We start from the raw sequence: 23,754 nt of genomic DNA, 5'->3' as shown, positions 1-23,754 counted from the left end.
CCCCCAAAATATATGTATATAAATATAATAATAATAATAATAATAATAATAAATATATATATTAAAAAAATATGTATAAAGTGCTATTATCTATTGGGGACAATGTAATTTCAAGCTTTTCAGCTTCTTTCGTTGCCATTACCTACTGAGAATTATAAAAAAAAAAAAATCATTAATGGCTATGGTCAAGTTTTCTTCTTTCATTAATGGCTTGTTTCTTACTTCAATCAATTCTTGGTTCAGGTTTGAAGGTGTTAATGCTGAGGAAAAGCTGAAGTTTGCTTCTAAGCTCAAAGAATTGGAGGTCAGCCATGTAGAAACTTCGTTTATTGTGTCATCACATTGTCGTTTTTTCCTTTTCTCAACTGGTCAATATTATCAGATGAAATGAAGCTAGAAAACATGGAAGACAGCATGCGTTCATGGGATCGATTTTGTTGCAATACTTGATCTTTATTGCTGTTAAAATTCTTTATTTGGTAGCGTTTTTAATCTTATCTTTATGATATAATATTATAATGGAACAATATTACTGTTCTTTTTTACAAGTCTGCATGCCACATCAGGTTTGTACCTCATGCGATAAAAATGGTTTTCTATGTTATACATGTTTTCCTTCTCAGATTCTTTGACCTCAGTAATGTAGTTAAAAGCACCTGAGCTTTGCCCTGAGGCAGAAGGTGTCTATAGATTATTGACAATAGCCGGTGAGGCACTCAACATGTCTTGGTGTGTGCCTCAGCTCAGGTGATATGCACATAGGTCTCTAAATGACATTAATATGCCCCAATTCTATAAATAAAACATGCAAGTTTTCCCATACTTAGGATGAATCTCCTTAATGGGAATGCCCAGTTTTGTCATGTGGAAGAATGATGTGGAAAATCTTACCATTGGTATTTTTCTACGGAATGGTCTGAAAAAGCCTACTGTTGATTGGTATGTCCTTGCATACCCATTGTACTATGCACCCTCTTGGTATTCCTGGATTTTTTTTTAATTCCTTGTTTTGCCACTTGGCTAGCTCCAATTGGTCTGAAATTTGACATGTGAGTAGGAGAACCAGGTTCATAAAACATTGTTACAATCCTTCTATTTAAATATTTTTTGTGTACATGCATGTGTATGTGATTGCACATGTGCATGCATACGTGAGTGCATGGCATTTCTCCTGCATTCTAGTGTCATGCGTATACGATTCCAGAGGCAGAGGATGAGCTTTAAGCAGTGAGTTATAGGCTGAAGTAGAGGTTTTCACAGGAAATAGATGCACCTATATGCTATCCCCCCCCCCCTCCCCACAAGCCTACCAAAAAAATTGATTCCCCCTTCTCGTTTCTTTGTTCTCTATACGTTTATTGTCTACCTTTGGTAATCATCATTTTGATCTTTATAGCTGGTGTTGCATATGTATATCTTGTCTCATGGATTTTTTAATCATTTTAGTTTCTAAAAATGTTTCCTTAAACTATTTGACAACTTGAATACTGATGCTGTAGCCTTAGAGGGTTAGTGTTTTAGTTTTGTTTAGGCTTCAAGTGTGTGTGTGTGTGTGTTTTTTTTTTTTTTTTTTACCTATAATAAAAAATATCGGTCTCATGATTTTAGGTATATTTATTTTGTCTTCAAGTGGTGTCCCTTGCAAGGATGTGACTTCTAAGAAAGATTCTACACTATCAGTTTTCGTGTTGCTAATAATGTTTGAATTTCCTTTCTTTTTATAGCAAGCAGTACCAGCTGCAAGTTATTTACTCTGTTCTTCTCTCTGATTTTTAGACACAGAAGGAGAAAGTTCGTCTCCGTCATCAACAGACTCAGCGAAAATGTCACCAAAAGGTAGTAAAACTTTTTTGGACACTATACTTCTTGTTGGGTCTACAGAAAACATTGTTGCTTACATTTGATCTTAACAACTGCATTTGTCTTTTCATAACTATAAAGTAGTTTGGTTATTTAACTCTTCATAGTTTTGAGGATGCCATGTATCATCATTATTATTACTTCGTAGTTATGCTTCTTTATTTCAGATGCTCTCACGTTTGACTTAGTGCTAGGGTGATAAATCAGTTACTCAGTCTGTAATTTATGTGTTTTTTATTCCAACCACTTTTACAGGAATCACATATGCAATAACTAATGCGCTATGGGTGGTTTTAATATTTTGTAGTTTATTGTCATTGTGTTTTACATATCTGATTCTCTTCTCTGCTAATTGCCCTTTACCTTTACCTTTACCTTTACCTCAATTAACTCTCACTTATCAGGGAGAAAAAATAATTGGAGAGAGAAAGTTATAGGAAGATTTTGCAACTTTCACGGATCACACAAATAGAAGATAGAATTATTTGGAAGGGAGAGTGATCAGCATTAAAATATCTGTCTCACACGTTTTTATCACTAGTTACCACTTCACCCTACTCCTCGACAGTTGTTATTACATCTAAGATCATTTCTCTAGACACTGCTTCCGCTAGTTACCTTCTCAGAACATGGCTTTGTTGGTTGATATCCTGATCAGGAAAGAAATACTGTTTCTCCAAGGCTCTGGTTCTTCATGTTTTTAATATATGCTAAATCAGAATTTTTGTGAATGTGTGAACTTTGAAACTTTTATTTAGTCAGCCATTGTAGAAAAAGATTCAGCAAGAGTTGGTACTTTTTTTCCTTGTAATTTCTTTGGTGTCAAGCTATGCAACTGTCAGTGTGAAAGGCTTTCTTGATTTACCATTAAATGAGGTTTGGGACATAAACTCTTGCCATATGAAAAGGACCTTCAAATTGTCGCCATCGTCATATGATGGTGGTTAGATTTGTGAGGTGACTCACTTCTGTCTATATTTTACATATTTCTTGCAATCTATTTCAGTTTCATAAAGTTTGGGGACAACTCATGAAGACTGGATTCCAGAACTCTCGCTTTGCACATCAGGTCAGGTTTTTTTTTCCTGTGAAGTTTACCATATAGCAAAGTCATATACTCATGTCACCTCTGCTAAATTTTATCACTGTAAGGCAACTTTTGGTTATAATCTATGACCATTTGTACAATAAAAATACTGATCAATGTCCATTATTTTGGTAAGTGGGGTAAACTATTTGACTAGTTCGCTGAAATACAAAACTTCAAAAAGTATATATAAAAATAATTCTCCACGTCCCTTGTCTTTGTTTGCATATATGTTGCTTAGTGGCACAGATTAGATGAAGTTTTGTCTTACCACGGTTCATTCGAGTTCATTTATTTTTTAATTTATCTTGTGGTTGCCTCCCATCTTGTAGACTGTAATCCCAAATTTTGAACTTCATATTTGCAGACATTTGGAACACTTTTCCTTGATAACCAGGCAATCAAGCCTAATATCAACTCCATCAGTAACTTATATCTTATATTTTCTGCAGTTTTGAGTGCTTCAACATGGATTTGGTTGCTATTTGTTGATCATTGAAACTGTTCCCCTTGTTTGTGCCTCTTTCCTCTTACTTTCATCTCTATGCCATTTCTCTTTATCTTTCATATTTTTAATTCACTTCATTTCTCCTTTTATGCTTGGACCTCATTTTTTAGCTACTTTGTTTTGCACGGATCCTTGTAGCCAACCCCACTAAGTTGGGACAAGGCAGAGTTTTTTGTTGTTGTTGTTGTTGTTGTTGTTTTGTGGTTGTTATATTTTTTTCTGTTTTTTTTATCTTCTCCTTCACTAGCAACCATGGTATCTATTCCATGTGGCAAAATGTTGCCGTCAGTCTTTACCTGTGTTACTTCTAATTTAGTATTGAGTTGTGTATGAAACATGGCTCTTATATATCCTAATTTTTGAATAGGTGGAGAGGTTTGCCTGTCTCTACACAAGCCAAGTCACCAACCTGAGCTTGTACTCCCCTGACAAATACTATCGACCCAGTGAAGACTTCATGCCACATGAATTTGATATTCTCGCAATTTGACGTGTGCAGTAATGAGACTTGAACAGCATAGAATCAAGTCCTTGAGACTATGGAAAGAGAATAATCTCTAGCATCATGGGTAATGTGTACCTCTTAAAAAGGGTGGTTGATCATTTCAAGGCTCATGTACTTGGTATACCCTTGTAGAATTGTACCATATCAATGTAATCAAACTAATTAATGTTTTATATAGCTCATAATTTGTGACAAATACTATACACTTGTTATACCCTTGTCCAATTGTACCATATCAATGTCATGTGAAAAAAAATGTATCATATGAGCATTTCTTGCATTATGTTACAACTTTCTTTTGTTCAATCATTATGTCTAACCATTCTATATTAATTGGCAAGTCTGGTCAAGTTCCAATCCCGGGAGGGCTACAAACTCTTGTCTCACTTTGACAGATTCACAAATCTCAGTATATAGGGCCTAAAGGGAAGATTCCCACACCTTTAGGCCCTATATACTGATGTCATCTTGTAATCTTACAATCTTATCTCAATTTTAAAATTTTATTTTTCTTAAAAGTAAAAACCCTAACAAGCCAAAATGAACCCCAATATTATCAATAAGGAAGGCAGGAAGCATTCATTAATCTAAACATAGAGCCCAAAAAGAAGGAATTTTTTTTTTTTAATCCTAAATTCAATGGTTTCAATTTGAAACCTTAATTTGCATGAGAGAGGCTGTAACAACACCAAAAGATTTTGTTTCACAAAACAGTAAGAGTAGTTCATGCAAGACTCAATTGATCATGTTCAATGCCTACATAGTATGAATACTTACATTTGTATTTTGGAATCACATCCTAAATATATATAATGTAGCAACCATATAAACAAGAATGCTCAGTTCTGTTCCCAGTTGCTAACAATTTAAGGTCTAACCTTAAGACAAATAATCATCCATAATTAAACGATACAAATTAATTCATTTAAAAACTTTAAATTAGGTTTGATGGACCATAATTTAATAATCATGTCAAATCAAATTGCTCTGATAATCAAGCAGATGAACATAAATGATTAGGAGAACAAAATAATTATTTCCATGCACACAACACATCGTGGATTAAAGATATAAATGGCCTAAGTTTAACAACTTCCATGTTGTATTTAAACAAAGTTGAGTTGTAAACTAAAATCTATGATAGCAATCCATTTGGTTGAAAAGAGGCATAGTTGAGTTGAGTTTTTATCATGTATTAGACATTTCTTTGTGTTTAAGTACACTTGCACTTTTGCCTAAAAGTCCATTACTAAGTACATGTTTAGGTTAGCTTGGAGCTTATACTTCTGGACCACCAGTAACCAGTTTTTAAGATTTAAAGAGGCAATTTTAATGGAAGTATCCCATTCGAAGTCTTTAGTCTAATTTAAAAGAAGTCCAGAAACATGCAAGGGTAAGCTTCTAGAATCTCGCGATAATGATTCTAAAAATTAAATAAAGCTACAACTTATTATCACCAAAGTCGTGCAATAAGTTGTAAGTAAAATAGCAAGATTATAAGGACAAAAAAATGAGGGTTACAACTTCTTAATTCTTCACTTTGGATGACAACAAGATTTTCCCATTAAATAAAAAAATTTTTTAACTAATAGATAATGGATAATATCATTAAGTATCTATTTAATTAATTTAATTTTTGTTTCATTAGGAAAAAAATAAAAAATTTAACTGCACCCTTCCTACCCCACAAAAACCAGAAGCTGGCTTCTCCCCAAAACTCACCCAAACATGCACTTGATTTTCCGGTTCGACCGGTTTACAAAATGGGGCTTCTATAACTAAAAACTTGCCCAAAACCAGAGCATAACTGGATAGTGTTGGGGATGACTCACAGTCTCACTCCCGCTCAAAATTTCCAATGGCTAAGGCGAGCTGCTACTTCTCTTCACTCCCTTCACCTTTTGTGAGTTCGATTGGGCGTCCCAATATGCTCCCGGCGCACATTAACGTCCCACGCTGCTGTTCTCAGCAACCCTCTTCGTCTCCTCTCGCCACAACCCTTGCAGAAATCCAGAATTCCGGAGTCATCGCATGTCTTCGCGCCAAAAGGTAATGAGTGCCTCCTCGTTAGAGATAGTTCGTTTTTCGATAACCCCAACGGTTCTTCTGCTTGAAAAAGTTGCCTTTTTTTTGGGGGGGGGGGATCTTAGTTATATATATGGTTGATAATTCGCTATAACAGTAGCTGTTGATGAGAAATTAGCAAACCTTGTTAATATTATTAGGAATCTCTTTATCAATTACATGGCGCCGTTGGGTTCGATTGGCTGATTAGAAATTATACATTTGTTTTATTCTCTCTATTTCAATTTTAGAGAGAAAATCACTTGTAAGCTACGTATCATAAATTCATAACTATCTTTAGGAACTGATTTGACCCCATAAATAAGAAAGGAACTATAAAACTGCATATTTGATTAATTTGAACGTCGTTGTTTATTATTTTTGCTTTGAAATTCTATTATTTTGGGCTTTCTTGATGTTGGTAACTTTGTCCTTTTTTTTTTTGGGGGGGTAATGTAGAAGTGGGTTACACTAGGTGAACAACTTCCAATTTATTAAAGCTCAAACCAACTCTATTATGATCCCACAAGTTAGTCTTAACAGAAACCAGAAAATAGGTTCAAAAACAAAGAAAATTAGAACCAGAATTTTAGATGTCCAAATATTTTCCAAGGAATCAAAAATAGCTCCCAGTATAAGCACTTGCAGCAGCAAGAGCTATTCCAGAAAACAAACAGACAGCAGTAGATAATGCCCAGGCGAAACTGGTTTCGGCCAGAATAGAGGGAGAGTTTGTAACTGAGATCTGGTGGAGTAACAGAGGGTAAATACCTAGTCGATTGTTCCCCTTAGAATGGTCCTTAACTCCTTCAAATGGTTTCCAAAAATACTGAACAGAAGTTGAGAAACAGGTCCTGTCGATTCTCCTTAAATCCTTAACTTCTGAGAAAACCGATGGCTGATTTGTGGTTGTCCTTGTTCTGCAACTATACTCTGTTGGTCCTTCATTCGATGCTTCAAAATACTCTCAGATCTCCCTCTCACAAGCACAAATAAAGAAGAAGATAAAGAAAAGAAAATATGACAAATGGAGGGTTGAGAAGGGTGAAAGAGAATAGTGGAATGGGTATCTCACCCCTTAGGTTTTGGATATCACACCCCTCAAGGGTTTAGGAATCTCACCTCTCAATAACAGTTTCATCCAAAGAGTAATCGCTCAATAAATTCATTAATCAAGTCTCCTTCAATTACAATTAGTTAGCCTCTTGAATAGGCATAGCAGCTCCTTCATAATCGAAGGTTGCAAAAATAGGAAACTAACAAGAAAAGGAAAATAAGTAACTAGGAAACTAACCACTAAAATGTTCCTAAACTAATTACTTGTCTAACAAAAGATTCTAAATACCAAAAATGCATCATATTCTTGAAGAAATAATGGGCTGGTTACTGTTCACGTGAACAGTAATTTGAACATTAACTTTCTTTATTTTCCTCCAGTTGTATCTTTATATTAACGCAAGATAGCACCAGACTGAAATCAGTAGATATTTTCTTGAAGATTCTAACAGTTGTTGCTGCTAAGCTGGCCAGAAGGACCCAAAAGGGAAACCAAATCTGGGCTGAAATCTGCTGATCGATGGGGGTTGGAAAGGCCTGGCTGAACCAAGGCTGGGCTTGGTTTGATGGGGCTAAGAGCCCCTTCCTTGTGCAAGACTGATCTACATCAGGGGATTGGTGGATTTCGTTTAAAATGCATTTATATTGAGATGATTCTGTTAATATGTAGTTCCATTGTATTAGTGAATGATTCGATTTATTGTTCAATACAAATTCTCTAAGAAAACTTATGACAAAGTCCATAGAGAGAGAATGTGGCAAGTACTAGAGAAGAGAAATGTTTTAAGTAAATATGTGGACATAGTTAAAGATACTTATAATGGTGTGGTGACTACTATAAGAACTGTAGGGGGTCAAGATAATGAATTCTCAATTACAATTGGGTTACATTAAGGGTCAGCTTTAAGCCCCCCCCTTTTTTTTTTTGCGACTATCATAGATGATTTAATAGAGAAATTCAAGAACAAGTTCCTTGGTGTATGCTTTTTGCTATAATATATATATTTTTTTTGTGGAAAAGACAAAAGCAGGGGTTAACGCCAAGTTGGAGTTATAAACGGACGGATAATGAGGTGGTGAAAATTGATGAGAGAGAATTTCGGAAAGTGATTATTTTAGGTGTCTGGGCTCAATCATAAATAAAGAAGGTGATATAGAGGATGGTGTTTCACAGAGGATAAAAATAGGATGGATGAGGTGGAGAGATGTGTCCGAAGTGTTTTTATAAGACAATCATACTACTGGCTATGATGTATAGTTCAAAATGTTGGGCAATTAAGAACACCATATAGATAAGCTCAGTGTAGCTAAGATAAGGACGTTGAGATAGATGGAAAGGATAAAGTAAGCAATAGCTTGTTATATTTTGAATAACCTAGGGTTGGGTTGTATATGTGTTGGGCTTCAGTCCATGTGGTTTGGAGTGTATTGGGCCACTTTTATGGGTCTAAAAGAGGGGCTCTAAGATTGAGTACGTGATTGCTAATTAGTTTCCTTTTTTCATTAGTTTCATTTTTTCATTAGTTTCCTTTTTAGTTGGGCTTTGATGGGGTTAATTAGTTTCTAATTTTAGTCATTAGTTAGTTTCTAATTTTTAGTCATAAGTTAGTTTCTAATTCTAGTTGTTTTATTTCCTAGTTTACTTTTCCAGATTTAGTAACTAGATGTTAGTAATTTTATTTTAGTTTTTTAGTAACTTTGAAGTTACTAAATTGTAATCACCCCCTATCGTTATTATAAATAAAGAAGAGGGCTCCCATTAAGCCCTACGATTTTAAGAACAAAAAAAACTCTGCTGCTGCTGCAATGTCTCTGCTGAGATGCTTCTTGTGTTTGATCAAGAACGATGGGGCTGGTGTTTGACCTGGTCAACACCTTGCAGTGAGAAGCCCGGGTGGTTCTTACTAGTGTTTTCTTCTTCTCAAGTTTTATTTTTCAAGCATCTACTACTGTTCAGAATATCAGGTATTTATATCGTACAATCTGCCCAGAATTTCATCAGTTGCTCATAATCGGTCTCTGCTATTAGAGGCAGATTCAGACCTTGGTTTGGGCCATAATTCTGGTCAAGTGTTCCCCTTTACCTGAGTGTGGATCGACCTTGATTGGGGCTGTTTCTGACCAACCAATCTGAAGTTACTAAAATTCTCTCAAATTTTGTCTTTTAGTGGTTGTGCCTACCCAGATCTGAGATCGATGGGTCTGAATTATTTTCTGTTGTTTCCCTTGGTCTGCGGTTCATGTTGTTAGATTGAATTGGACCTAAGTGAAGCTTTGAGAGACCTATTATTAGTTCTACTCTTCTGTCCATAAACCCTACTGGTTTGAGATCGATTATTTACTTCAGTTCTTCCCTGCTGATTATTGTAATCTGATTTGCTATATTAAAGTGTGGGCTGGTTCTGGTTGTTCTTTGTTTAAAAGCACCTGCAGCTGAAACTTGGTTAGACCCCTATCCTAGTCTACATTAAAGAATAATCAAATTAGAGCTGATTTGGGAGTTGCTCCGATAAATGATAAGCTAAAGTTGTTTGGGGTGGCATGACCATGTTCAACAGAACCTTTAGATGCTCTAGTATGGAGGAGTGATTTGATTCACAGATTAATGGAGCTAAAAGAGCCAGTGGTAGACCTAAAATGACTCTAGGAGAAGTGGTGAGGAAAAAATGCATAGCTTAGGCCTTGTTACAAGTATGGCTTTGAATAGAGCTGATTGGAGGGAAAGGATCCATGGAGCCGAATTCATTTACTTGGGATAAGGCTGAGTTGAGTTGTTTAAAGCTTATAAATATGTAACTGTTGCCTCCTACGATTTGGAATTGAATGGATTAGTCTTAATTTTTATTTCCTGATCTGGCTACATTCTTTCTCTTCTCTCGGTTGGGAAGGGATTTTCTCTCACTCTCCTATTTCTTTTTCTTTTTTATTTTTCTCTTCTATTTTTTCTCTATCGCATGTACTTTCTTCCTATTTTCTCTCTCCATTATTAAATTCTGGAATAATGTTTGATAAGATCCCTTATTTCTTCCCTATTCTCTTTCTCTCTCTCCACCCTGATGGTAGGAAGTTTTCTACCTTTCCCTTCTTTTCTCTCTTCTTTTGATTCGTTGAACTTCAGATCCTATTTTTTAGGAAGAATTTATCTCTTTTCCCTCCCATTGCAACTTCCTTTGCCCAAAGTAGTTCTAGTTCTGAGTATGACAATATGGTAGATATGGTGGGTATGGTGGATATGGCTAGTATAATGGGGTCTTCATTCCTTTCTAAGTCTGAGGTTCAATCACAAAGCGGTTCATCTTTTGTGGAGAGCCTCCTCATACCAGGCCCCAACCATATATGCCCGCTCCGCTTAGCAGTTAGCAGTTGGCAGTTAGCAGTTAGTAGTTATGGTGGGATCACAATATGCATACCTTAGGTTGGTTACCTTGCATATGGTGCGATTCCATCTATAGGGCCATTGTGATGGACTTTGAGAGATTCATCATGCAGATGACATGCCCGACATTTTCATACAATCTGAGCATTCATTCTGTTGGTCCCAGCAGCAAGATCAATTATCCAATGATGCTTTTGACCATCCCGTTACTCTATTTGGTATTGAATTTGGGTTGGAGTATTGAATTTCAGAAATAGTTGGGGGTATGTACTTGTTAAGTGTATGATGACTCATCATTTTTACAATGGAACCAACTTTATGTCGGATTGTAATGTTATATGTTTAATAATTTTATGGTTCTTTATTCCTTAAGCATATTTGTATTGTTTTGATTAAATGTTGTGTGTTCAAGGACTAAATTATGTGTAGAGAAAAAATATAAGTGAAAGGATATAGAAAACTACATGCACTAGCAACATAGGTCTGACACCAAACTACCACTTTTGGGGGGGGGGGTTTGTATCAAATGATTTGAGTATGTATATTTATGCATAAAGAGGAGCACCATGAAGTTTCATGCCAAAATTCCACCATTTAGGGCAGGTTTCTGGCAATTCTATAATTTTTGGCGAAATGTACCATATTTAGCCCCTATTTTGGCAACCCATTTTGGCCATTTTGCTGAAATGTTTCGGTTTTGGTAGGGGGTGAAATTTCCTGCGCTGCTGAAATGTTGAACCTTGGTCTGCAAGATTTCGAGTTGAATAGGGTTTGAAGATTACTAAAATCTGTTCATCATAACATAAAACAGAGACGAGGATAAAAAAAAAAAAATTTGGTTGGGGGGGTGGGGGGAGGGAGATGGACTTGTAAGACAGTGGGTCTTTGTTTGAGTTGGGCCTCAAAGTTTAAACCTGACAAATGCATGGCATCTTCTTCCATTCCAGTGGTTGGGACTTGGGATATGTCCAGTTGGCATGTCATGTGCCAGAAATTCTACACCCCTCATCTACGCTGATAAACTTGCTTCCTTTCTGCCTATAAGCATTTCAAAGAATTAAGTAAAAATATGCAAAAGGCTAATCTCCCCTTTATCTACGCTCTTCATAGCTTTCGTAATTTTGATCAAGAATGAGGGCTTGAGAAAGGACGTAAGGTCCTCTGCCAAGGTGAATGAAATATGATTTTTAGATGCATGGATCAAATAGAGATATCAGGATCTCAATCTAAAATGTGACACCTAGACACTAGGGACAACATTATCTTTGACTCTTTGTTTGATCTTGTGAGATGGTGGTGTTGTTTCAACCAAACTGATGATTTGGAGAGGGATTTCTTAGAACAGGGTAGTCAAGGAAAATTATTATATTTGTGTCAATTTTTTTAGTGTTTCTCCTAAGGAGAAAAGGGAATCTTGACATCTCACATCTACTAATGAATAAGGCTGTTACAGGAAGATTGCCATGGAGGCTTCCTGAAGAGGTTGATAGCTTTTCAAGGAGAGCGATTGCCTTCGTCTTACTTCAGACATTGGAACTAGAACAATGAGGTCTCGTAACAGCTTTGTAAATTTTGTCCCTTAATTATATGAGGACTTCATCAACTGTAGAGGAACTCAGATATGGTTGGGAATACTGTATGGGTGAGTTGTGTGAATGACATGCTATTGTAAATCTGAATGTTGGCCTTCATGAAGGATGAGAGAGAGAGTTTTGAGTAATACTAATTTTATCAGCATGTTATGGTTTGAAATTGCCCATCATTTTCCGTCTGTCTTAGGATGCTGAAATTATTACTCGTTGATTTCAGTTTTCCACTTTTGATATTACTTGGTTGTTTCTCTATACATATATATATATATATATATACACACACACACACACACACACACACACACATACTTAAATGGTTAAAAACTGTATGTTCAGGGAGTGCCTAATACATATATGTGTATAGGAAAATTTCTATAGAGTGGGTTCAGGTTTCATTTCAAATTAAGCTTGACAATCTTGTGGCATAAACTGAGGGCTTTTTTTGTTTGTTTTTCTGTCCCTTGTATTTAGTGCAGAGCTGGCGATGGAAGCTGCGCATGCTGCACTTAGAGGTGGCATCTCGGTTGTGAGTCTTCTGTGCATAAGGCATAAAGAATGCTTTTGTGGATGAACTTTATTTTTATCCTGCTCTATAACGAAAGTGTTTAGAAGACTATCCGTATCCCCTTATATCTGTAATCTGATGGTCCAGTGTGTCAATTGTATGGATCAACTTCTTTATTAACATGGTCTGAACTTAAATATTTTGAGTGATATTTGTTGACTAAAATTGACTTGTGGGTAGTTTCATGTGGTAGAATTATTTTGTTGACCTTTCCTCCTGGAACCTGAATAACAATTCAACTCCTCATCCCTGCTCTCCTTCCCTTCTCCACCACATCCCAGCCCTTGACTTAGTGATTCTATTAACCCTCTGTCTGGCATTTGCCATTTTATGAAACTCACTGGTATTTTTGTTGCCTTCAGGCAGCTAGTAAGCCGGCCACTTCTGCCTCTAGTGAATCTCCTTTGTTTAGCAGTACCTTGCATACTTTCTTTTGGCTTCAGGTATTTTTCTCTGATCCTCCTCAGAGACAGCAGTCCCTCCTTCCAGAAGATACTTTAATTTCCTCTCCATCTCCTCCAAAATTCCCGCCTCTCTCATTCGGCCTTTTGAGCTTGCTTTTTAACATCTGCAATCTGTTCGGCCCCACAAAATCGGTGATCTTGACCAACATAAATTCAAATGAGTAAAACAGTCTGTAACAAGGGTGTGGATGTTTTATCATCATCATCCACTTATGCTTCCTTTCCATATGATGAAACTCATGGACCAACAAGGGTGTGTGCCCATGTTATAGAGTACCCTAGACCCATCTCACAGTTCAACTTTCAGTGAATCAAGTGCAGAAGATGGTTAAAGGTGAATAAATTACATGCATGTGATCTGATTGAAATGGAATCTGGTGGCATTTTGGTATTTGTTTTTCGTTCACTTCAAACTCAGAATGTCCATAACTTGTCTTGAGATGAAAATTGACCAGTGGGATATGCATGGTCCTTTATCACCTGTGTCTACCCATTTTTCCGCATGGCAAGTTGGTGAAGGTAATGAAATATCACCAACCCTTTTTATTGGTGAACTTTAATTTCATTTCAGCATCTACATTGGTGGAATGCTTTTCCCTTAATCTTTTATAGTTGTGCTCAAATTTTAATAAAATTTTCCTGTTACTGAATAAAACCCTCCCACCATTCCAAAAAAAAAATAAATAAATAAATTACCCGAGTCTGTTAGCAGAGTCCAAGTTTCTTCAATTTCTCCATATCGACAGTTGGTCCATTTCATTCTGATTCTACTTAGAATTAAACCGTTAATATTTTAATTGACTGTGTTCCATTTTCTGTTTTATTTTGTATGTCGTACTTGGAGATTTTGTCCAACCCCCTCCCCTGCTCCTTCCCATTTTCTTCATTTTCTGTAATAACAACACTGGATCCTTTCATGCTGAATCTACTTGAAGTCAACAGTTATATTTTAGGAGACACTAACATGTGGGTTTCTTTTTGTCTTACTTTGTATTGTGTAGTTGGAGATTGTCATGTCCACCCCAGGTGTTTTTGAGGTTGTTTGACATATGCATTTCTTTCAAGATTTCTAGCTGCACTTGACCAGTATGCAAAGTACTTATGAACTCTTTTTCACTTACTTGTACAGGTCTTACAAGAATTGGTGAGGGGCCATCCTACATCTATTATCGGAGTAATGATATCACGAACTCAGTAGACTGTAGTTCACTATTCTTCATGTTTTCTGCAAGCCAATTATTGGCATTGTTTTGCGAGAGTCGTTTCATGATGGGAAGGATTTTGCAGGTTGGGACTGTCTTAAATACAATTGATGCCAAAAATGCCATTAAAGCTGGGGCTAAGTTCCTTATGAGCCCTGCAATGGTCAAGGTGTGCCTTAAGAACTTATGATTATTTTTCACCTTTTATTAAAGTATAAATTGTGGAACTATATTTTCTGTCTTGATTGTTTCATCTACAATTGTCTGTCTTAGTTGAGTTTCTTTATTTATACTTGTGTTTGTCAGGACATTCTGGATGATGTCCAAAGTAAGGAGGTCCTTTACATCCCTGGAGTAATGACACCAACAGAGGTAAAAGTCTTCTCTGTATATTACTTTTGAAGGATTTTGTATAAAATGATTATTCATGTTTCATCTGATAACTTCAATTCTGGAAGCTGAACTTTGTCCTTTCTAGCATTGTGTTCAGGTTTGTATTTTTAACATTCTTTTTTCTTATATTCAAAATTGTTTCATCTTCCTCTTTTATGATTCTGTAGGTATTGAATGCACACAGCGCCGGTGCAATAATTGTCAAGGTCCCTCTCACACTATCATTCTACCTCTCCATATTTTTCTGTTTTTCTGTCTTTCTATGTCTCTTTTTAATTTTCAGGACATGGATGTGATCCTGGAGATATGTATCTAGCCATCTTCTTTAATGCACAGAAGTAGTTTTCATGGTATTTACCCAATATCTGCAATCAGAACATAAAACATTCATGCCTTTTGGTGAATTTTGATCTCTCAGCCTTCTATTCTGCATAAGAAGGAATGAGAATTTCTGTTAGGTTTACACGCTTATGATAAAAGCTCAAGTATAAAAGAATATGAGTTATGTGTCATTTCCAATGAGACCAATGCTCTAAAATTTAAATGCTTTAATAAGTTTAGCATTCTTTGTTTTTTGACGTTGGAAATCTGTTAGGCGTATGCTTATTTTAATATGTTTTCTTCTTATTTTATAGGTTTACCCTGTCTCATCATTAGGTGGTGCTCAATATATATCGGCATTGAAGAAACCATTCCCTCATATTCCAATGGTTGCATCTCAGGGCATAACAGTAGGTTCGTAGTTTGAACCATACAATGCTTATTCTATTTTTATTTTATTTCTTCTTGGGTGAGTAAGATGGACTTAGGCAGAAAATCAATCTACTACATTTTCATATAAAATTAAGAGAGAAGGTGGTGTCAACCTTCAGTTTCCTCTTCTATAATCGGAGAAGTATGGTTTGAGGGACAAAAATAAAATAAAACCATTGTCACCATTAAGAAAGAAAGTGTAGTTCAGCCCCTCAATAAAATTCATCCCGAGTAGGAATGGCTTCCAAAAAATCAATGAAAGAAAGCACGCAACTATTTTAAAACTGACCTTGGTTTTCCAATTACTTAAGAATTGGTTCACAATGTAAATTGATCATGGCCTTGATAGAAACTATGCAGCAATTCTAATGGATTCGAACTGACGCCATTGTAGATTTCAGAATCCCACCCACAAGCAGAACCGCTGGGCTTAAACCAGCAGTTAGAAATCTATAATTTCCAAAGTAAATCTCAGAGCAGTTCCTCCCTAGTACTCAAAACCTTCAAAGTTTGATTCCAATTCAATAGTTGGATATGAGGATATGATTAGAAGAATCAAATTAGACACTAGGTTCCAGAATTAGAAACAAGGCTATATCTTCACAACCAAAAATCAGAATAGCATCACAGTAGGGTAAATTCCTCCATTCATTAGGTAGAACATAATAGATGAAACTCAAGTTAATCCAATGGGCAGAAAACCATAGTTCCGCAACTCAACAGAAATAGCAACTATACATCAGATTTTGTAACTACCCATACATCCCTCTCTGCAGGACAGATTAAACTCATATTGGGGTCGAAACAGCTTGAATACTACTACTGAAAATCTCAGCAATCCAAAGGCTAGATTTATTAATATCAATAACTCAAGATGCGGTCCAATAGAGAACCGCAGGCATGTACTTTTTCAACGAAAGTTCAGATGTAATAAAGATATGTAGCACCGCAGTAACATCTCGTCAAAAGTCTTCTAACATTATTAAATCAAATAGAACAGTCGTACGACTTACTTGGATGTACAGGAACAGATTTAAATCAAAGAAGGTAGAAATAAGAAGTTAGATTTACCATGTAACTATATGTAACTTAGCATACATGCCTAGGTGCCTGGCCACCGCTTGGGTAGCCTTATTTCTGGGACAACTATGGTATATGTGTTGTATCAGTTCTGAGTTAGCTTGTTGAGCTCTTCTCCTTCTTTGAGGGCCTTATATTTTCTTTCATTCTTTCTCAATAAAACATTTCCTCATTTGGAATGAGGGAAAAAGGTCTACATGTCAATGTGCCTTATATTAATTCCATATTATCAGGCTCATTTCATATTCCCAATTGAGACACCAAAGAACATGGTTCGAAATCTCGGCGAAATTTCGGAATTTTGGTGTTTTTTTTTTGCCGAAACAAAATAAGACCCGAAATAACATTTTTACAAAATTTCGGTATTTCGCCGATATCGTTTGGTATCTCGCCTGTCTCGGTATATTCCATGTGTTATAAATACCATATCTCGGTGTCGACTCTGTCTCGCCTGTCTCGTTGGTTTCATTTGCATATTTTGAAGGAAAAACACTCCACCAAGCCTCTAATTAGCTACATCATCACACATTTTGACTTCCATTGGACTCCTACAAGATCTACACAACCAGGTAAAGTTCTTTCTCCAAAACGAGGTAAAATTTTTCATAACAGTTCAACGGTTGCTGCCAAATAAAGGTATAACTCTAAAACAATGTCATGTCCCAATATTTTTGCAATTTTATGTTCTAAGCATGTTTATTAGCCTTAAAATAAGTTACCCACCAAGTTTCAGGTCAAAATATGGCCGTTTGACTACCGAAACAGTCAACTGAAAAAAAAATACACCATTTTGGCCGAAATTTCGCCAAAAGGCCCAAAACGAAACAAAATTTCAATTTCTGAGCCCACCGAAAAACCGAAATGAAACGAAATTTTAAACCTTGCCAAAGAAAGAAGACAGTGTATGCTTGTAACTTAATTTTCTTGTTTCTGTGGATTCCAAATTTGTTACTCTTTTCATCATCTTGACTCTTGATAGTTGATATTTAATCAGTAATTGTGCTTGAAGCATCGATGGGGTGCTTAGTTTCGGGACTTTCCTTGCCTGTGCAATAAATGTTTTCCTCTCATACAGAATCCTTAGGGACATATATTGCGAGAGGAGCATCAGCAGTTGTCTTGTCTGATGCTATTTTTGGGAAAGAGGCAATGGATCAACAGAATTTTGATGCTATCCGTCAACTTTCTCAGCTTGCAGTTTCACGGGGTGATGAAGCCGTACAAAGGTGAGAATTCATGGTGACTGTTTGTTGGTTGTTTCCCTTACTAGTTCTGCTGTTATTCCCATTATTATCTTTATCGTCATCATCATTATTACAAGAAGTTTGGTTCTTCATATTCTTGAATGGAAAAAATGGGTGCATATAGCTGACCCGTTCAGTTGTATAAAGTTTAGTTAAGGAGAGTTGAGTAATGTGTCTGATGCAGCCAGCCAATCCTTGATCTCAAATAAGAGAGTAAGAATTTAATTTGCGCAGCACAGGCCCAGGTCAAGGAGATTTTCAGTTGAATCAAGGGCTGAAAAGGCTTGCTGGTTTTGATATTCCATCAGTCTGCAATGGGGAAAGAGAGGGAAAGGATTCTGTCCAAGGAGAGAAGAAAGACAGCTCTAGAGAGGAGGGAGGGAGAGAGGAGAAGATGGAGAAGAAATAGTAAGAGCCACCCCCCCCACAAAAAAAAAAAAAAAAAAAGCCCCTCCCTTGGATAAAAAAAAAAAAAGGGTACTTGTTAGCATCTCCTTCAGGAACTCAAGATTTAAGGCTATTTTATCAGTTCTCATGGAAGCATCTTGTTTTGAGACTTAAAGGTGCCTTATCCAACTTGCTTTAGTTTTGGTTAATTGGAATGTCATACAGGAAGAAATGGAGAATTCTCAATTGATTGCTTCATGCTCAGCAAGCAATTCTGCTATTTCCTCTATGTCAAGGTTTCTTGTGGATTCACTGGAGATGTGGTTCAGGGATGAAAATGATGCATTAGCCATGGAAACTATGCTTCTACATGGTCCAGAATAGGGTAAAATCTGACGCCTTAATTGGAGTTTCATGCAACTTATTTTATTTGTTCACCCAATTCATATGTTTGATAGAAACTTCATGGTTATGACTTAGTTGCTGCCAATATATTATGTCTATTAGGAGTTCTGTGTGCCAGTTAAGATTTGAATTTTACGAAAAATAAAATTCATTAAACATTTATTGAAGTGCAATACCTGGGTTAATACGATTGTGAGGTTCAATTAATGGAAAAATGCACCTCAACAATGAACAAATGTCTGATTATATATCTAAGAAACAAAAAAGAATTACGTTTAATGGACCAAGAATTGTCTACCTGTAGAGATGCATTGATTGAATATTTTAGCTCTAAGGCCTTTTAATGCAGTCTGATATCCAACTCTTGGATCTCACACTGCTCACAGATAGGTTCAGATCTAGAAGTAGAGAAAAGAAAAACAGAAATAAAATCTGAACTTCGATAAGTGGTAGACTGAAAATACTTTTAACCCATGAGTTTAAATATTTCTGTTCTTAGAAAATACTATTAAGTTTAACCCATAGATATTTTTTCTTAATATTTTCCTTCTTTCAAATAGGTACTGATGTAGTCTAATTTTTATAATGAAAGCAATTCACAAACAGCTAACCAGCATATCAACTTCTAGTGCCTCAAAATGCTATCATAAATTAAGAATCAATAAATCAATAATAAGGAAAAGAAAAGAAAAGAAAAATATATTATTAAAAAAAAGTGAGAAAATTCCTCAATCACATATCTCAATTAAGAGGAACCATCACTATCACCTTATTGTCCACTCTCACCATTTAGAGGGGTCCATACAACCCATACAACTATGAATAAAAGACACGTTTATCGAAAAAAACTCCAGTTCTGCTTTCTGATATTCAAGAGTCTTACATCGTTTTATAGAGCTGAAATCATACTATATTCAATCAGAAAATAGAGTCAATTTTAAGAATGATGCAAGAAAGTGCCCCCCCCCAAAAAAGCAATGCGGAAACACTATAAAGAGGATTCAACGATGTGTATTAAGTCACCTACAAGAAAAGTCACCTGAATTTGGGATCTAATACTCTTGCAGCAAAGAAGGCTGGGATGATGACTTCAAGATATTGCCTACAGGCAGAACTTGTACAGTTACCTCAACATGTTGGCCACCATTAAACACCTTGAGAATTATCTACAACATCATGACAAACTCGAAGAGCCTGAAATGCTTATCTCTGTCACATTGTAGAAGTAGTTCAGCAAAGGTCAATCAGAATCCCCTCTTTTTGGGGGGGGGGGGGGGGGAATCTTAACAGAAAACCTACCTATTTCTTGCATTGTATTTTGAATGCAAAATAATGGAGCATTTTTCCCCAAATGGTCTTAAGCTTGGGTTGTCTTGTCATATTTACTGGGTCCACAAGAGGATTCAAACCTCGCTTTGTAAATTCGCCAGAAGCGAGGGCATCCACGTAATACTTTTCATTGCAGCGAACAGGGAATAGAGCTGTGTTGAGCTTCTTCAATTGCATCAAGTTCTTATCTCTCACCCCATTCAATGAGATTTGAACTTCACCGCCAACTCCCATGTTAACCCCTTTCCTGCATTGAATTGCAAAAAAAATAAAATGTAGCCAAAGAACAAAAAATATGAAAAGGTAAGGTAAGGAAAGAATTATTAAGGGACAATTTCTCAAGCGACACTTAAATATCTGTTCTGATTTCGAAGGAGGTGACTCAGGATTGAGAGACCTTTGCTACCAGCTTTCATAACCGTCCCTATTGTTTTTCCATCACCAAATAATGGTCTGATTCGATTACCCTTTACAAAATTAAATATGGATGGAGATAGAGATGTTTAAAGAGGAGCAATAGCAAGAATGTGTATGTTTTTTTTTACCCGCTGTTTTTTTCTTTAATGGAAAGAGATATAATTATGGAGAGTGGGGTAGGAGGAAATACGTTATAGGATGAGTGAAAGATAATTATGAAAAATGGAGAATAAGTGAATAATTATGGAGAGATTTAGAAAGATAAATATGGAGAGAGATATAATTATAGAATTTTTTTTTTTTTTAGAAAAATAATTATAGAGTGAGGTGAATGATTATGAAGAGATTTAAAAAGGTAAATATGGAGAGAGAGAGAGAAACATAATTATGGAGAGGAGAGAGAGAGACGTTAGAGGATGAATGAGATTATTTTTTAAATAATTATGGAGAGATTTATAAAATTAAATATGGAGGTAGAGAGAGAGATTTAAGGAGGAGCAATGGCAAGAAAGTGCCAAAAATTTTTTTTTTTTTAATACTTAATACAACCTTTTCATTTATCATTTTTAATATTTAATTAATAATTAATTAATCATTAGTTCCCCTTTCTGTTACACTTTTATTTTTCTCTTCCATTTTGAGAGGTTTTTCGATTCTTTTTTATTATTATTATTATTTTTTATTTCTCTCTCCCCACCTTCCATGATAATTGTTCATCTTGATCATTTTTAATACTTAATAATTACTTCTTCTTTTTTTGTTTCACCATTTTTTATTATTAATTTTTTTTTTTTGGATTTTTTACATCAACCTCCCCTATCATTTGTTTTTTAAATGTAAAAGACGATTTTACCCTCTTCTTCACCTCCCTTTCTTCTTCTTCCCTCTTCCTTCTAAATGAAAATAGAGATCAAAAGAAGAAGAAACAACACAGAGAGGAACGATAACACGATACCACGATACCACGATACCACGATACCCTCTTGGAAACAGATAGCTTTTAGATAATAAAGTTTTGGTGTCACACTGCAACAAGTTAGGTTTAATTTTGTCGGAAGCATATTAAATTAAAAGAAAAATTAATGAACTCAGAATAAGAAAAATGATGTTTCTTAATAATCCATCCTACAGAGAAACAAAACCCTCGAAACCCCGATTCCGTCAACCCAGATTCACAAATTGACAGAGTACTTCTTCCCCCGAAAGTGGTAGCAGAGTTCCGAACTTCCAATCGGCCTTCCTCTGGTATGTACCACCCTCTCCTTACTATGAATCTGTGTTTCAAAACCCTTTCCCTAGATTTCTCCGGTAGTACGAAACTAAGTCTTGCATTCTTGTTTTTGTGATTCCATGGGGTTCTTTGGTGGTCCACGTCTTGGAGATTTGCAAGTTGTTTGAATGAATGAATGATTCATATTTTCAGGTTTGGGTATTCGTGATTTCAAGAGCCAAACTTGTTCGGTAATTGCAGCACAACTCTTAAACTAAGAGTAACCCTAGGTCTTTTTGTTCTTCTTCCATTTACTTGTTTCCCTCTTTGGATTTCTGCAACTTCCGGCGCAAATCTGACCACTTCCGGTCAGATCTCGCCTCCACTCGCCGAATTACACCGAATTCCACGGTTAATTTTGTTCGGTAAGTGCAGCACAACTCTCTCTCTCTCTGTGTCTCCCAATCGCATTTCTTTGATGATCTTGGTTTTTCTTTTTTCCGAAGCAATGGAATACGAGTTTAGAATGAGAAGATCGTTTAAGATTTTGTGATTTGAGTTCTCTGTTTTGGTAACAGTTTGAATTGAGTTCCCGAAGATGGGAGCAAACAATGTCTTTAAGTACATACTGTGAGGCTTAATTTAGAGTTACAGTCCTCATGAAGATCTCTGGAACACCGTAAGAAGATGGAGGGTAAAATCGTCTTTTTCATTTAAAAAATTAACACTTTTTGCCCTATTTTGATGGGTTTAAATGTAATTTTGTTATTAGGGATTATGTAATTTTGGCAAAAGACAATGGAGGTTGATGTAAATCATTCTTTTTTTTTTTTTTTTTTCTTCAATTTTGGGAGAATTTTTAGTCTGTTGGAAAGTTTTTTTGATAAAGATTAAAGATCTTTTTAAAAAAGTATACCAAACCAAGGAATACATACTTTTTAATAGTAATATGATATATATATATATAGAGAGAGAGAGAGGAGCTCCCCTTGGGGGCAATCTTTTGGGTGTTTGATGTAGAATTTTATAGGTTCATGTATATCTCTAGATGGATGTACGATTTTCTTGGCTAGTTTGCCAGATGAAATTTTGTTAATTTATTTGTTATGGCTGTTCAAAGTTGCCATACATCACGCATGCTGAATACTGAGCAATAATTATAATTTGTCTTCCATCATTGTCCTTGCTCTTGTATGTAAGCTCCAGATCTTCAGTTCTCATTGTTTCTAGAAAGTGTCCATGTAGATTATTGTGGTTAAAACAAACTATCCATCTCAAGATTATCTAATCTGGAAGAGCTGTGAAACTATGGTTTTCCTAAAAAATTCTGTGCTAAAAAGTTCAGAAGAGGACTATCAACAATTTGAGTGAGAAGGATGTGGTGGATCTGGTTGCATCCATTCATTAATTGTTACTGACAGAATAGCTTTCCTATATCTGCTTGTTTTAAGGGTTTTGGAAGATTATGCCTCTGGCAGAAATATCATTTAAAGACTTGTGGTAGTAACCCAGTAGATTTTGATGAATTTGATGTTTATATTGAGAGGTCGCATGCCACGGGGATGCTGCTGGAAAGTGTTCTTTTTCCCTTTTGTTTTAGTTTTCGGAGTTTGGACCCAAAAATTAAATATTTTGATATCCTGGTTGTTTCATTGAAACACTCGTGGTGAAACATTTTGGTACTATAAACATACTCAAAACCATATTCATGTGATAGAGTAAGCTAAAATGTGGCATCCTAGCTGTGTTAATGATTTTTACACAAAATAGCATTGAAGAAAATCTCACAAAAAAAAAAAAAATGTTGAAAAAAAACCATTGCAAATGCACATCCAAATGATATATTTTGCAAACAAGTGAAGGCTGAAATATTTTATATGTTAAAAAGCACTTCCAATTTCAAAAACTTTGTTTCGAATACTACCACATCGAGTAACTCCAGTTTCTTAAAAGGCTTCATGTACAAGTCGGAAATGTTTCACATCGATTGACATTGGGACCTTTGATGTCTTCATAGTCTAAATTGGGCCTTTTCAACAGTTACAAGGGGTACCTTATATGATGTGTGAAGTATCCGACCCAAAAGCTTGAATTGATAGGTGAACATAAGGTACCCCTTGGATCTGTCACATTTTGAAGCATTAACAGTTATGATTCAGATTAAGGGAAAAATAATGCGAGGATCGATCATATATTTACTATTTTCGACTAGAAAGTTTCGATTCATAACACATGCATTTCTTTTGCATTCTTCTTC

The 23,754-nt window shown here is 35.8% G+C and overlaps 2 protein-coding genes and 1 long non-coding RNA gene across 19 annotated transcripts in view; all 3 read left to right on the top strand.

Moving 5' to 3' along the window:
- Positions 1–4,266, top strand: part of LOC122084136 (5'-nucleotidase domain-containing protein 4-like) — a 33,099-nt gene extending 28,833 nt beyond the window's left edge. For 2 of the 3 annotated variants that reach the window (XM_042652216.1, XM_042652218.1), the window contains 4 exons: positions 244–304; positions 1,777–1,836; positions 2,846–2,929; positions 3,823–4,266. In XM_042652216.1, the coding sequence (XP_042508150.1) occupies positions 244–304; positions 1,777–1,836; positions 2,846–2,929; positions 3,823–3,945 (328 nt within the window). In that variant the 3' untranslated portion in view covers positions 3,946–4,266. The remainder of the gene's footprint in view (positions 1–243; positions 305–1,776; positions 1,837–2,845; positions 2,930–3,822) is intronic. The other variant, XM_042652217.1, reaches the window with a different exon arrangement.
- A 1,488-nt stretch (positions 4,267–5,754) lies between these two features.
- LOC122083245 (KHG/KDPG aldolase-like) lies at positions 5,755–18,658 on the top strand. Of its 15 annotated transcripts, none has more exons than XM_042650988.1 (11): positions 5,876–6,009; positions 11,910–12,005; positions 12,525–12,574; positions 14,079–14,114; positions 14,207–14,221; positions 14,365–14,448; positions 14,586–14,651; positions 14,840–14,878; positions 15,308–15,407; positions 17,581–17,731; positions 17,984–18,194. In XM_042650988.1, exons 3-11 carry the CDS (start codon positions 12,533–12,535, stop codon positions 18,156–18,158), a joined length of 708 nt encoding a protein of 235 aa, XP_042506922.1. In that variant the 5' UTR covers positions 5,876–6,009; positions 11,910–12,005; positions 12,525–12,532; the 3' UTR covers positions 18,159–18,194. The 15 variants fall into 15 exon arrangements, with proteins under 15 accessions (XP_042506908.1, XP_042506907.1, XP_042506912.1 ...); XM_042650984.1 differs by having other exon boundaries at positions 14,207–14,251; XM_042650981.1 differs by having other exon boundaries at positions 12,520–12,574; positions 14,207–14,251.
- A 2,545-nt stretch (positions 18,659–21,203) lies between these two features.
- LOC122084545 lies at positions 21,204–22,696 on the top strand. Its single transcript, XR_006141928.1, has 2 exons — positions 21,204–21,532; positions 21,711–22,696. It is a non-coding gene; the product is annotated as an uncharacterized LOC122084545 (long non-coding RNA).
- The last annotated feature ends 1,058 nt before the right edge of the window (positions 22,697–23,754 follow it).

Source organism: Macadamia integrifolia, chromosome 7 (assembly GCF_013358625.1).
Source record: "Macadamia integrifolia cultivar HAES 741 chromosome 7, SCU_Mint_v3, whole genome shotgun sequence".
Taxonomy (NCBI): domain Eukaryota; kingdom Viridiplantae; phylum Streptophyta; class Magnoliopsida; order Proteales; family Proteaceae; genus Macadamia; species Macadamia integrifolia.
This window is presented reverse-complemented; position numbering and strand designations above follow the sequence as displayed.

Bases quoted from the DNA above. Each gene is read 5' to 3' on its own strand.
- LOC122083245 (XM_042650973.1), top strand. From the start codon at position 5,819: ATGGCTAAGGCGAGCTGCTACTTCTCTTCACTCCCTTCACCTTTTGTG. The intron at 14,115-14,206 runs GTTGTTTGACAT...TTACTTGTACAG, and splicing joins CCACCCCAGGTGTTTTTGAG to GTCTTACAAGAATTGGTGAG. The intron at 14,252-14,364 runs GTAATGATATCA...AGGATTTTGCAG, and splicing joins ATCCTACATCTATTATCGGA to GTTGGGACTGTCTTAAATAC.